Below are 15534 nucleotides of genomic sequence, written 5' to 3' on the forward strand. Positions count from 1 at the left end.
TCTGTACTCCACAATTTGAGATTTGTAATAGAAAAAATTACATGTGGTTAACAGAGCTGCCAAGTAGTACGGATTTTCCGGATTTTGTACAGAAATGCAAAAAGAAAACTGATGTACGATTTTGTGTTGTTAAATACGGAGTTCAATTCGGTCCGAAGAAGGGTCTCGACCAGAAACGTCACCTATTCCTTCTCCCCGGAATTGCTGCCTGTCCCGCTCCAGGTTTAAACAAAGCGCTGTCAGTTTAACGCATGGGAATTTAAACGAAGAGCTGTCAGCTATAGCGCTGTGGGTTCTTAATATAGCGCTTCCGGCTGGATCGCTATGGGCTATGGGTCACAGACTGTTCAGGAAAATTCTCGTATAACAATGAGTCTTTGGAATTCTCTTTGAGCCTTTGATTATTTTTCAGGCAGTGGTAGAGTTCTGGATAAGCCTAGTGGTGAAAGGTTACCAGTGGGATTACAGTTACGTTGGGATTGGCCTTGAATGGTAGGTGTGCTCAAGAGGGAGAGAGGGAGGGGTGGAGCGAGGGAGAGAATGGAGAGGGGAGGGAGGGAGGGAGGGAATAAGAGGGAGAAAAAAAGGAGGGAGGATGAGAGAGGGGGGGAGGGAGAGAGGGAGGGGGGGGGAGGGAGGGAGAGGAAGGGGAGAGAAGAAGGAGGGAGGGAGAGGGAGGCTTCCAAAATGACTTCTACATCATCATCTGGTGCTAAAACCAGGAAGCAGCCATTCAAACAGCAGTATACAAAGAGATGGCAATGAATGATGCACTGTCAAGTAGGGTGCGTAGAATATATGTCAATTGGTAGCTAGGTTATGCATGCTTGTACTCTTACATGGGTATGACTGCACATTAAAAAAAAAAATGTCAGCAAAATGGCACCGTGTAAAAATACAGATGGCCTCAGCAAAATACTGGTTTTCAGGTACTAGAACACTGAAATGTACTGACAAAACTTGGCAGCTCTGGGTTAAAGCTCACATTGTCAGATTTTAATAAAGACTTGGCTATCCCTCAGTACAGAGGCTGTAAAAGGACAGCACCGCTGTGGACAGGGGGGGGAGAGCTCCTTCCACAGTGTGTGGGGAGTCTGACCCAGGTCAGCACGGCTGGGCCGCCAGGGGTATAGTTGCGGGGAGGGCAGGAGTATTGAGAAGGAGGGGGTCGGGGATCATGCCAGCAACTCAGTAGTGCAGGTGACTGCGAGCAGCCGCCGGGACCGGACAGCGGAACTGCAGCTAGTCCTGGGGCTCGCAGGCGACCTGGGAACTGCAGCTAGTCTTGGGGTTCGCAGGCGACTTGTGAACTGCAGCTAGTCCCGGGGTTTGCAGAGGACCTGGGCGCTAATGCCAGTCCCAGGGCAGGCGATCTGGGAACTGCAGTTAATCCCGGGACTAACAAGTGACTTGGTAACTGCAGCTAGTCCTGGGGCTCGCAGGCGACCTGGAATCTGCAGAAAACTCCTGATCCTGTCTACACAACTAAACCAAACCCTTGAGCTTTTTTTCTAAAGTTTGCAACTCAAAATGGGGGTGCATCTTCAACGCAGGTGCATCTTCATTGCTGGGAAATACAGTACTTCTTGGCAAACTAACCTGGCCATCCTAGTTTGGAGGCTTACCTGTGGTTTGCATCTTGCAGTGTTGTCTCTGTATTTCTGTTCATGAAGTCTTCTGCAGACTGTCATTGACAAATCCACACCTAAATCCACACCTGTCTCCTGAAGAGTTTCTGATCTGTCGGACAGGTGTTTAGGGATTTTTCTTTATTATATAGAGAGAATTCTTCTGTCATCAGCTGTGGATGTCTTCCTTGGCCTGCCAGTCCCTTTGCGATTAGTAAGCTCACCAGTGCTCTCTTTCTTCTTAATGATGTTCCAAACAGTTGATTTTGGTAAGCCTAAGGTTTGGCTCTTAATGATGTCTCTAACAGTTGTATTCTTGTTTCTCAGTCTCATAATGGCTTCTTTGACTTTCATTGGCACAACTTGGTCCTCATGTTGATAAACAGCAATAAACATTTCCAAAGGTAATGGAAAGACTGGAGGAAAGACTAGATGCTGAGAGCTCTCTTATACCTACATTAAGGAGGCAATTAAACACACCTGAGCAATTACAAACACATGTGAAGCCATGTGTCCCAAACATTATGGTGCCCTTAAATGGGGGGGACTGTATAAACAGGGCTGTAATTTCTACATGGTGAAACTAAAATGGCCTTTAATAAAATCTGACAATGTGCACTTTAACCACATGTGATTTTTTTTCTATTTGCATTTGCAACTTAGCTATTTAGTTATGTTAGGTACCTACTTTCCAATTTAATTATTTTTTGTTACCTGTATTAATGAGATGGTGTTATGTTATTTGTTTTCTGTTATAATGCAAAGTTTGTCACTGTACTGTAAAAAGTAGGTGCCTGGTTGGTAATGAATTGTTACCATGGTTTTATGGAAAACACCTTTAAGTTAATATTTTACAATTGCCTTTCAAGTTCAATAATAATTGAAAACAGGACAAACGTTGATTACAGTAGCTTCTACATCTTGAGTGCCTCACTGACTGGAGTGAAATCATGCTATTGTCAGATCTTCATGGGTAAGGTGATAACGTAAATGTGTAGGACGGATCTGCCGATGCTGGTATAAACTGAAGATAGACACAAATTGCTGGAGTAACTCGGGGACAGGCAGCATCTCTGGAGAGAAGTAATGGGTGATTTTTCGGGTCAAGACTCTTCTTCGGACTAGAGTCGGGAAACGAGAGCCAAGTGATAACTTAAATGATCTATACTTAAATGGTGGTAATTTGCCGGGAGTCTAGTCGGGTTAGTTTAATTTTAATACAAAAATATCTAACCTAATTAGCATTACAATAGATTAAAATGTCTCAAAACTTTTTTTATGTTGGAATATTTTATGTACACAACTTAAAATTTCCAACATAAAAAAAGTTTTGAGACATTTGTAATTAGTTATCAGTTTTAGGTAAGGTTGCACAATAAGACTTACTCCTTTCTGTTTTAGCATGCGATACAAACACTAGCATGGGGATTTTGAAAAGAATTATTTGTATTTTTTGGCAAAGTTTTACACTTAATTTGGCTAGTGAATAATGTTTTTGGTGCTTTCATTTCAAAGTAATAATCATATTATGGTAAGTATTTTGCTATAATTGTTAAATTTAATTATACTTTTAGGCAAAATAACTAAACAATTACAACCTTTTACTGTGATTGTGAACTATTTCCAATATTCATGTTTCCAGCATCCATTGATTATCCATTATGCCCAGGTTAATAAGCAGTGTATAATCAATTCCCTAGCTTCATGTAATCGATCATAGCAAATAATCATGTTGCTTTGCTACATTTTTGTATGTGTATTTAACTAGAATTATGCAAATATGTCTAATTTAACTATACATGTTCAAATTTGATTTTTCTGATTATGGCACGTATAAATAATTTTACCTGCCACCTCGCAGTATTGTATTAAAATAATGCATCAGAAGTAGAATTTGCACTTTGCGATGAGGTAGTAGGTTGTATAGTTTTAGGGTCACACCCACACTGGGAGATAACTATACAATCTACTGTCTTTCACAAGGCAGCAGAATATCTTCGTGTTATTCAGTAGACGTTGGTAGATAACATCATTTGAGAGAGTATGGCTTACAGCATTGTTTTTTCACCAGTCTCATGAGGTACTTATTCCAAGCAATTACAAAGTTCCTTGGGTTTAAATTTCATGCCAAGTGTTCATTGTGGATTTAAAATAATAAATTAATACAAAATTATTAATAATTATAATCTTTAATGTTTGAATGCAATACAATTCTTTATATATTGTAACAATCCTTGATTTCAACTAATAACATTTTCACAGACATATTTTTGATGACTATTTATCCAAAGGGTACTTTTGGGGTTTTGAGGCTTTGGTCAAGAAAAAGGAGGCATGGGGCAGGCAGCTGGGATCGAGTGTATCCCTGGAGTTTCGGGAACTGGGGAGCATGCTAAAGAAGGAAATCAGGAGAGCAAAAAGGGTAAAGATAATTTGAAGGGAAATCCAAGGAGATGTTATGTATAGTAAGAGAAAAGGGGTAACCAGTTAGAGAATAGGGATTCAAAGCGGTCATCTCTTTGGTGGTGGAGGTAGAGAAGTTCCTCAATGCGTATTCCTCTTCTGTTTTGACTGTGGAGAAAGACATGAAGACTGGGAAACTTGGGGCAGTCAATGGAAGTGTCTTGATGGCAGTCGGTAGTATAGCTGCTGACGGTCCTAACGCATATGAAGGTAGACAACTTTGCCAGGCCTGATTTGATATACCCAAGGACACTGTGGGGAGCTAGAGAAGAAATTGCAGGTACCCTGGCTGAGATATACAAGACATCATTAAATATGAGTGAAATGCCAGAAGACTGAAGAGTGTCAAATGCATTTAAGAAGGGTTACAAGAAAAAGCCTGGGAACTATAGGCCAGTGGGACTAACATCTGTGATTGGAAAGTTACTAAAGAATATTCTGAGGGATAAGATATATATACATTTAGATAGACAAGGGGTGATTAGGGATAGTCAGCACGGTTTTGTACATGGGTGATCGTGTCTCTTAAATCTGATTGCATTTTTGAAGATGTAGCCAAAAAGGTGGTTGAGGACAGAGCTGGAGACATTATCGTTATGGATTGCAGTAAGGCATTTGACAAGGTTCCGCATGGTTGGCTGCTCTGGAAGGGCAGATTACATGATCCAGGGAGAGCCAGCTACCTGGATAGAAAATTGGCTTCATGGATGGAAGCAGATGGTGCAGAGATGGAAGCAGAGGCTTGTGACTAGTGGTGTGCCTCAAGGATTGGTGCTGGGCCCATTGTTGTTTGTGGTTGAGATCAATGATTTGGAAGATAACAAAAGGTATGATTAGTAAGTTTGCAGATGACACTAAAGTGGGTGGTATTGTAGATAGTGAAGATGGTTATCAAAGCAGGATCTTGAGCAGTTGGGCAAGTGTACAGATAAATGGATAATGGTGAGGTGTTGCATTTTGTGAAGTCTAACCAGGGCAGGACCTTCACAATATATGGCAGGGCGCTGAAGAGTGTCGTAGAGCAGAAGGATCTAGGAGTGCAGGTACATAGTTCCTCTAAAGTGTCATTGCAGGAAGATAAGGTGGTCAAGAAGGCTTTCAGTACATTGGCCTTCATCATTCAGGGTTTGGAGTATAGAACTTAGGATGTTACGTTACAGCTATACAAGAATCAAGAACTAGAGGACAAAGGTTTAAGGTGTAAGGGAAAGATTTGATAGGAGTAACAGAAGGCTGTGCATGTATGGAATGAACTGCCAGAGAAGGTAATTGAACCGAGACTATTACATTTAAAAAAACATTTGGACAGGTATATGGATAGGAAAGCTTTAGAGAGATAGGAGTCGTGTAGATGAGGCACGCTGGTCGGCATGGGCAAGTTGGGCCGACGTTTCCGTATGGATTGACTCTATGACCATAAACCTGTGAAAACTATACCAAATTTGTTGTTTGCCCATGTCTGTGAGATGTCTGGGGGGAGAGAGTGGGGAGGGAGAGTGGGAGGGGGAGGGGGGAGAGAAGTGGAAGGTAGAGGGAGTGGTAGGGGATGTGGAGAGGGCCAGAGGGTAGGGAAGAGTGGGGGGTGAGAGGGGTGGTGGTGTAAGTGGTAAGTGGGAAGATGGGGAGGAGGTAGGTGTGGTTGGAAGAGGGTAGGGGAATGGGCGGAGTGAGTAGGCAGTTTTTGGTTGAGAGTCGTTTTGGGTGTGGTTTTGGGCTCGTAAGAGGGGCTCTCGCGGGTTGTGCGTGCTGCGTGTGTGGTGTAGTCGCGGCACGGTGGTCGGTGGGAGCGTTTGTGGGGGGAGATGGGGTACAACCTCCAGTTTAAATTCCATTTGGAATATTTTGGAGGACCAAGAAACCAAGACTATTTTTATATGGTTTTATTGTTTGAAGCCGCTTTAATTTTCATTTACATTAATATTGATTTCTTTTCTCATTTATACCTTTAGAATGCATTTGGATGACTTGGCACATGTTGGCTTGCTCAGTGAATTATCCATCTAACACTGCAGCTGCTCTGATTAGAAAAGTTAACAGATCCCAGCACATTTCTAATCCAACCCTATTTATCTACCTCTGTCAAGATGGTGGTATAAATATATTGCCGTTGGCTTCAATACTGCTTGGTTTGAGTGAATGAGCAGGGAAATGACCTGCCACTGATCAGTGAGTCCTGCTTTGGAAAACGGATAACGGAAAGATAAGATCAGACCTCATTGGTAGGCCAACCTAGTTGAACAGTCTATTGCTAAGACTCACACAAACATTTGCGCATATGGTGGTGCTGCGGTAGAGTTGCTGCCTTACAGCACCAGAACCTTCTCCTATGACCGCGTGGGTTTTCTCCTGGTGTTCCAGCTTCCCCCCACATTCCAAGGATGTGAAGGCTCGTATGTTAATTGGCTTCTGTGAATTGTCCCCAGTGTGTAGGATAGAACTAGTGTACACGTGATCGTGGGCCAAAGTGCCTTTTTCCATGCTGTATCGCTAAACTAAAATATCGGATCATTTTTATTTGTAAGCTTTTACATCAATGATGTGGAGGCTTCAGTAGAGAGATAAAAAATGTGCTTGGAAATGCAGGGAAAGTATTTTTGCCTTGTTAATAATGGCTCTAGAATTGTTAAATCATTAATTTTATTTAAATCTGATTTGATGGCAGCAAACATTTAATTTTGAAGAAAATAAGGATATCCTTTAGATTAGATTAGATTAGATAGCCTTTATTGTCAAGATGGTGGCCTACAGGCAACAATGATAATTTCACTATATGATATTTATGTTAAAATATTTCATTAACTTTCCATCGCAGAAAAGATGAACATGATGGATGTGGAATATATGGTGAGCTCCTGGGTAGAGGTAGTAGGTTGCATAGTTTGTGGACAGAGATTTTGGCCCAAAGGAGATAACTATACAACTTGCTGCCTTTCCTAGGGCATCATACAAACTACCACAAATGAGCATCTTAACCTTCTACAGATCAACACATGATAACTTTATAAAGCTGATGTTGGATTCATGTAAATAACACAGCATTTATAATAGTTTTCTGATTTTGCTAAATTAATTAATTACTCCTTCACCAAATATTGATGGTAGGAAATTATATGTGCAACATTTGAAAATATTTTATTTTGTCTAGGTGCTTGTAAATTTTAATAAACTTTTCTTGCAAAATTTGATTATTTTGTAAAGTATGGTGTATTTACATTAGCAATGTTTCAGTTGAACTGGGTTGCTTAACTCGCAGGAATGTATTTTATGCTTGTTTGGAAGAACGCAGTTAAAAATAGCTGGGTATCTGTGCCACGTGGACCACAGTTAATGATTTAAAAGAGTTGCACTTCAAAAAGTGACGGATGGGCCTGTCCCACTTAGGCGATTTTTCAGGCGACTGATAAGTCGCCAGCAGTAGCCTGAAAAACTGGCAACTGGAAGAGTGGAACACACACACACATATCGCTTCCTTCACCGGCTCGTTATGCAGGCGGGGGACAGGGCAAGCGGGTGGAGCGCTGTCTGAGTGAAATTCACACGGTGCAAAGCCAAGGTGATACAGACACACACCACGATGAACAGGAAGGTTGACGCTGTAATTAAGACGGTGAAAGCACAGTGTACAGGAAAGGTCACGTAAGTCCTTTAAAGGAGGGGGGGAGAAGGAGTGGAGACAACTTTTAAGAAGCCAGAGATACACAGCTGTGAAGCTCAGCGGACATTAACATAACCGGTCGGTTATACTTGGTTCTAAAAACTACTGCTTACGCTTTTTCCCCCCAATGAGCCAATGAAATTCACTGGTCAGCACCAGCTACAACCTACGACAACCTTCGACCTCTTGGCAACCCACTACCACTGCACCTACGGCACGAGAATTCTCGCTACTCCCCATGGCTGCTTCATTCTGGTCGCCGCTAATTTTTCAACATGTTGCGGGAACTTCTCACGGCCATGAAGGCGACTACCTGACAACCACCCGCGAACATGTGGCGACTGCATAGTCTCCTAGTTGCATAAGTGGGACAGGCCCATTAAGCTCTTCAAATTTGGAAGTAGATAGGATCCGAAGAGTATTGATATTAAACATACAGTAAAATAAGGCCTGGGTTTTGCTGGAATGGTGCATCTATTCACATTCACTGTTATGTGAGGAAACTGTCCATCGTCATTTTTCCTATCTGTATGAATGTAGAAAGTATGCTTCCTCTTGGAGAATCTAGAACTAGAAACTCTTAAATGGGCGAAAAGAGAGTAATGAATTTTTCCACCCAAAGGAGTTATTGAATATTTAATGCATTTAATTTTTAAGATCGATTCTTGCTGAGGGAATGGGTGAAAAGTAGGTGAGATTACAGTCACAGAGGCCATGATCCTATCCAGCTGGATGGTCAGAAAATCAGACACTAGGCCATATGATTCACAACTGTAGTGCATGATGCAGCCCAGCTTTTTCATTCATTCACTGGCTTCTTCAATAATTAAACCATTTATTACCCATTCTACAATGCTGTCCAGATCCATTATTAGCTCACTTCATGTGTGGCACAATTTAACTGGCTAAAAATAATGTTTTCCACTGTATTGGACAGATTATACTAAGAAACTACCATTACCAACTCGTCCATTGAAATTCTAGCCTTTGGTTACTCTGGACTTGACCACATTCTGATTGCTTCTGGTCTTGTTCATTACATCGTCTCAAGAAACTGTTCAAGGCATATTCTAACTTGCTTTCAAGTCTCAATCTTTACATCTGTGCGTGCTGATTTGCTTTTTAAAACCAATCACCAATGCGATTTATGGGGTGAGAAAATAAACCAATTAGGTTAGAGATAGAACATTTGGAATAAGGAAGAGACAAAGGAAAAGAATGACACTTCATGTTACACAAAAACCTCAGGTAATAATGTACACATCTAGTGGAATGGAGCCGTTTTGCACATTTTACAAGGTAACAATTTGATTTTGTAGTGATCCTGCATCAGTTACTTTGCGAACGAATAAAAATACTAAATGATGCCACACTATACAGAGTGCAGCAAGGCTTTGAGATAGAAGAGTATCTTACACGTTGAAGTTGTACGCTTTTAGAACATCTTTTCCATCATGTGCTTGAACAGAACCCACAATGCTTCCATGGTCAAAGACAACATTCGTAAAACCCCTGTGAAAAGTAAGTTAATATCTTGAGGTTTCATAGTATCAGATGTTTTTTTATAGAAACTATTACAAATTAATTATTTGATTCCCTCCAGTTTGTTGTTTGTCATAGGATAATTCAACATGTTATGGCTGTTCAAGTATTGGAAATTTGTCCTTACAGAATTCCCAAATCACTACTCACTTGAGATTTGAGAAAGGATATTCTTGCTATTGAGGGCATGCAGTGTAGGTTCACCAGATTAATTCCTGGGATGGTGGGACTGACATATGATGAAAGATATATGATCGACTGGGCTTGTATTCACTGGAATTTAAATGGATGAGAGGGGATCTTATAGAAACATAACATTCTTCAGGGATTGGACAGGCTAGATGCAGGAATAATGTTCTGGATGTTGGAGTCCAGAACCAGGGGTCACAGTGTAAGAATAAGGGGTAGGGCATTTCGGACTTAAATGAGAAAAACCTTTTTCATCCAGAGTTGCAAGGGAGGCTGACAGCAAAGTTACCAATCCCTCTCTGCCACAGAAGGCAGTTGAGGCCAATTCACTGGATGTTTTCAAGAGAGATTTAGATAGAGCTCTTGGGCCTAACAAAATCAAGGGATATGGGAAGAAAGCAGGAACGGGGTACTGATTCTGGATGACCAGCCATGATCATATTGAATGGTGGTGGTGGCTTGAAGGGCTGAATGGCCTACTCCTGCACCTATTTTCTATGTTTCTACCCGAAAGTTTTGATTATCCAGAATACATTTCACTCTCATGGAATTTGCGAAAAAAATCAAATATATATACCCTCCTTCCATAGTTCAGTAGAATTGAAATGATTTTTTTTTTTTTTTTAAATCTGACCATCTCAATGCATTTCCATGAGACTGTTCATCTCCAACCTTTACTATCCCTCAAACAAAATGGGTTAATGTTTAATTTCCTGCAGCAAGGCAGATGGACTTAATCATTCAAAGCCTCCCAAAATCTGGTTCTGGATTATATTTTCTGTCATCCTTTCCTCATCAATATCCCCAACCCACGCAACACTTCACAATGTTAAAGGTGTCGCCTGTAAAGGTGTATCATGGAATACTAGGAAGTAAGACCATACCTGGATCTCATGTGGGATCCCCCGAGCAAATGGTAATTACTTTCAAGACTGAGACATCTGTTTGGCTGTCTTTTCCATGTATATACTCTTAGAGACAAATCCATTGAGGCAGTAACCACACGGAAAGGATCCTTTATAGGACAAAGAACATTATATGAAAATGGTTTAAAAGGTAACACTGCTACTTTATGTAGTCTGTTAGATGATAATTAACATACCACAGAAATTCCACTGATAGTATTTTTATGTTCATGATATCTTGCAAGCTGCACCCCATCAATGGAAAAGAGTTTCATTTCTGTGTTGTGTGCGATTATGATTGTATTAATCCCATGGCCTTCCAGAAGTATATCATTCCAGCCAGCATCTTCATAAGTGAAATTTCCAACCTGTTTACCTATCAAAAATTAACGTTAAATGATAATTGATAAAGTTAGCACTCTATTACACCTCAAGATACAGCAGTCAAAATGTCATAACCCATGTATTCACTGAGCAAATAACTGAATGATGGACTCGCCAGTTTTGGCAGGTTTATGAAATCATAAATTGTGTTGAAATTTGAATTTAGTTTAGAGATACAGCACAGAAACAGGCCCTTCGGCCCACCAAATCCGTATCGCTCAACGATCCCCACACTATCCTATTTATACCACGCCAATTAACCTCCAAACCTGCACCTCTTTGGAGTGTGGGAGGAAACCGGAGCACCCGGAGAAAACCCATGCAGGTGACGGGAGAACGTACAAACTCTGTACAGACAGCACCTGTAGTCAGGACCGAACCCGGGTCTCTGGCGCTGTAAGGCAGCAACACTACCCCTGTGCCATCATGCCACCCGTTTACAGCTGTAAGATCAGACTGGTTATGATAAATAGCTTAAATCCAAGGACATAGGCCTCACCCTGTACCTCATTAATACTTACAATTTCTAAGTATGAACCACAAAAGAGCAAGGCAGAATATATGGCCACGGTCCTTAAACCGTTCCAGTGATTGCTATAGTGTGTTCATTCAATTTCCAAATGCATACTTTTGAATCAATTCAAATCAATCTATTGACTCCATTTATACCTCACGCTGCCTCGGCAGGGCCAGCCGCATAATCGAGGATGTCACACCTTGGCTACTCCTCCCCTCTCATATCGGGCAAAAGGTGAAGAAGTGTGGAAAAAGCACACCTCCAGATTCATGGACAGTTTCTTCCCAACTCATTCTACCACAACCAGAGAGTAGTGCTGAACCTATTTGATGACCCTCAGACTATCCTTGATCTGACTTTGCTGGCTTTACCTTGCACTAAACGTTATTGCCTTATCATGTATCTATACACTGTAAATGGCTCGATTGTAATCATGTATTGTCTTTCTGCTGACTGGATAGCACACAACAAAAGCTTTTCACTACCTCGGTACACTTGACAATAAAATAAACAAAACTAACCGATATGCTAGGAAAGGGAATTAAAATGTTATTAGAATTGGCATTTAAGCTCATTCAGTATACCAATCACCTCTCATTTGAGGTAATTTATCCTAATAAATCCGAATTTGAATGAAACTTCACAAAGGAATGCTGAATTACACTAATCAGCCAAACCAAGGGACTAATATTGTTCTCAATGTATAGATATCACAAAAAGGGTGGTGGGTGAATGGAACAAGCTGCCTGAGGAGGTTGTTGAGGCTGGGACTATCCCATCGTTTAAGAAACAGTCAGGTACATGGATAGGACAGGTTTGGAGGGATATGGACCAAGTGCAGACAAGTGGGGCTAGTGTAGCTGGGACATTGTTGGCTGGTGTGGGCAAGTTGGGCCGAAGGGCCTCTTTCCACACTGTATCACTGACTGATTTGAACACGTTTGTAAAGTGACTCACTGAATTTGGCTAAAGACAAACAGAAGTTCACAATGATAAAAATAACAAAAGTGACCATCATTCAAAATTCAATGCATACAGTAGCTGTAAGTTTAAAATAAATTAAGAGTACTAATAAAATCATATCTTATACCATAAAAAAATAATAATACCTTGTATTTCTATTTTATTTTTTCTTGTTTGACACATTAAATCAAAAGTAATGATACTTTTTTGAAAACCCACAGCATTGGTTTTGGTCATAGTAACCACTCTGGATGATGCTTTAGGTAACCAGCAAGCTGTGAAGCAACTGTTTATTTGTAGGGAATCTGTTGCCAGTCTGTCATCATCAAGACCATCCATTAAACATTCTGTCCGCAATACCTGTAAGGAACACAACTTGGTTTAGTGGCTTTGTTCCTCCAATTACACAATCCATATTTCATTGCATGATTAATGGAATATAACTGGCTCCTAATCCATCACAGTGCCCAGTGTGGAAAATAACCATGTGCAACCTCTGATGATATATAATTTCCCTTAAAATACCCTATTATGTTTAGGAAGGAACTGCAGATGCTGGTTTAAACCGAAGATAGACACAAAATTCTGGAGTAAGCGGGACTGGCAGCATCTTTGGAGAGAAGGAATGGGTGACATATCGGGTCAAGACTCTTCTTCATTTATGTTTGGATTTAGAATGTTTGAAAACTTCTCCACAAGGGCAGAGATCCAATTTAACTAAATTTCGAGAGAACCAAGGGGAACTTATGAAAATTGATTTGCAGGTAATCCCTCTGACCAACTGGAAATGAGAAACTACAATACAATGTCTAAAGATTAGAAAGCTGTACAACAAGCGTTGTGATGTTCCTGTACATCAATGAAATCGACCAGTGATTTAAAAAGAAAAATAATTAATTTTCTATGTCAAGTTCTTTGATTGCATTCCAGTTAACTTGGGAGTAAATTTACTGAGAACACAAGGAATCAGGATCTTGCATTTGAAGCACAAGGAATCAGGTCATCAGGCACTTGAAGCCGACCCCACCGTTTTGTGTGATCACGGCTGGTTTGTGCTGGCTTCACCTATTCTATGCCATTTCCTACTACCTCTTGATTCCTTGATCTATCAAATATTTATCCATCCCCACTTTAAATACTTATAATGAGCCAACTTCCATCACCCACAGCGGCGGAGAATTCCAGAGATTCACCACATTCCACATGAAGATATTGCTATGTTCCTCAGTTTTAATTGACGCGTCCCCTTTTCAAGAGTCTCCCACTAGTAAAACATCTCAGCATCCACACTGCCAAACTCCCTTTGGATCTTATAATGATGAATAAGGCCTTTGGAACTCCAAGGAATATTTAATCTCCGTTGCTACGTGAACCTCCTCATCTCAGGAATGGCGTGAATCTTCTTTGTACTGCCTCCTATAGAGTCATAGAGTGATACAGTGTGGAAACAGGCCCTTCGGCCCAACTTGCCCACACCGGCCAACATTTCCCAGCTACATGAGTCCCACCTGCCTGCGTTGTGTCCATATCCCTCCATACCTGTCCTATCCATGTACCTGTCAAACTGCTTCTTAAATGTTTGGATAGTTCCTGCCTCAGCCACCTCTTCTATTATTGTTTTTTATAGATAAAACTGCACACGATTCCAGGTAAGAAATCGCACCAATGCCCTGTACAATTGCAACAAAACCTCCCCATTTTTAAGCTCCATAAATTCCAGGAGCAGAATTTGACCATTCCACCCATCAAGTCTACTCTGCCATTTAATCATGGCTAATCTATCTCTCTCACTCAACCCCATTGACCTGCCTTCTCCCCATAACCCATGACACTCTTACTAATCAAGAATCTGTTAATATCTGCCTTAAAAATATCCAGCCCCTTTGCAAGAAAGCCAAAAAACCTTTTGCCATTCAACTGTTTGTTGGAACTGCTCACCCCTCATCCTGTTCTTCAACGAATAAAGTCCTAGCCTGCTTCCTATAGCCCAGGCCCTCTGGTCCAGGCAACATAAACCTTTTCTGCATTCTTTCCACCTTAACGACATCTTTCTTATAATAGGGTGACCAAAACTGAACACAATGCCCTAAATGGCTTGCACGACTCCCAACTTCTATACTCAATACACTGACTGATGAAGGCCAATGTGCCAAAAGCCTTCTTGACTTGCAACGCCACTTTCAAGGAACTATGTACCTGCACTCCTAGATTCCTCTGCTCTACGACACTCCCTAGAGCCCCGCCACTCTGTGTAGGTTCTGCCCTGGTTTGACTTCCCAAAATGCACCATCTCGCACTATTAAACTCCATCAACCATTCCTCAGCCCACCTGTGCAACTGATCAAGATCCTGCAGCAATTTTTAACAACTATCTTCACAACAAAACCACTCACTCTAGCATCATCTGCAAACTTATTAATCATGCCTTGTACATTCTCATCCAAACCATTGATATAAATTACAAACAGCAATGGGCCCAGCACCGAAACCTGGGGCACACCATTAGTTACAGGCCTCCAGTGTGAACCGTCCACCATCACCCTCTGCTTCCTTCCATGAAGCCAGTTTTTTATCCAGTTAGCTTGCTCTCCTTGGATCCCATATAATCTAACCTTCCAGAGCAGCCTACCATGCGGAACCTTGTTAAATGCCTTGCTGAAATCCACATATACGTTTACAGATCTGCCGTCATCAGCCCCTCCCCCCCCACCCCCGCAACCTGTGTCGAAGCGCGTCATCACATGTGTGGGAATAGAGAAAGAGGATTGGGGGTGAAAGGGAATGGGGAACAGATGGATTGTCCCTACCCCTCCCCCTTCCACTCTCCCTCCCCACTATTTCCCCTCTCTTCCCCCACCCCTCTCCCCCTCCCTCCCCTAACCCATCCCTCCCCCACACCTCTCTCCCCCTCCCCATCCCTCTCTCCCCCTCTCCATCTCCCTCTCCTCACCCCTCTCCCTCTCCTCACCCCTCTCCCTCTACTCCCCCTCCTCCTCCCACCCCCATCCCTCTCTTCCCCCTTCCCTCCCCCACCCCCTTCCCTCTCTCCCCCACCCCCTTCTTCCCCCTCCGTCCACACTCTTCCCCCTACCCCATCTCCCTCCTCGCCTCCCTCCCCTCTCCCCCACACCTCTCTCCCCCCACCCCCACCCCTCTCCTCCCCCTCTATCTCCCTCTCCTCACCCCACCCCATCCCCCCTCCCCACCCCCCTTCCTCCCTACCCCACCCCCTTCCCTCTTTCCCCCTACCCCTCTGTCCCTCTTCCACCACTCCCCCTAACCCTCCTT

General features: G+C 42.1%; 2 protein-coding genes across 7 annotated transcripts in view; one reads left to right on the top strand and one right to left on the bottom strand.

Annotated features, from left to right (window-relative positions):
- Positions 1-15534, top strand: part of LOC116983422 — a 96609-nt gene that overhangs the window by 15500 nt on the left and 65575 nt on the right. The window lies entirely within an intron of this gene.
- Positions 8982-15534, bottom strand: part of fbxw12 (F-box and WD repeat domain containing 12) — a 67450-nt gene continuing 60897 nt past the window's right edge. For both annotated transcript variants that reach the window (XM_033037195.1, XM_033037194.1), the window contains 4 exons: positions 12393-12606; positions 10580-10758; positions 10362-10492; positions 8982-9258 (listed from right to left, as the gene is read on the bottom strand). In XM_033037195.1, the coding sequence (XP_032893086.1) occupies positions 9159-9258; positions 10362-10492; positions 10580-10758; positions 12393-12606 (624 nt within the window). In that variant the 3' untranslated portion in view covers positions 8982-9158. The remainder of the gene's footprint in view (positions 9259-10361; positions 10493-10579; positions 10759-12392; positions 12607-15534) is intronic.

Source organism: Amblyraja radiata, chromosome 18, assembly GCF_010909765.2.
Source record: "Amblyraja radiata isolate CabotCenter1 chromosome 18, sAmbRad1.1.pri, whole genome shotgun sequence".
NCBI lineage: Eukaryota > Metazoa > Chordata > Chondrichthyes > Rajiformes > Rajidae > Amblyraja > Amblyraja radiata.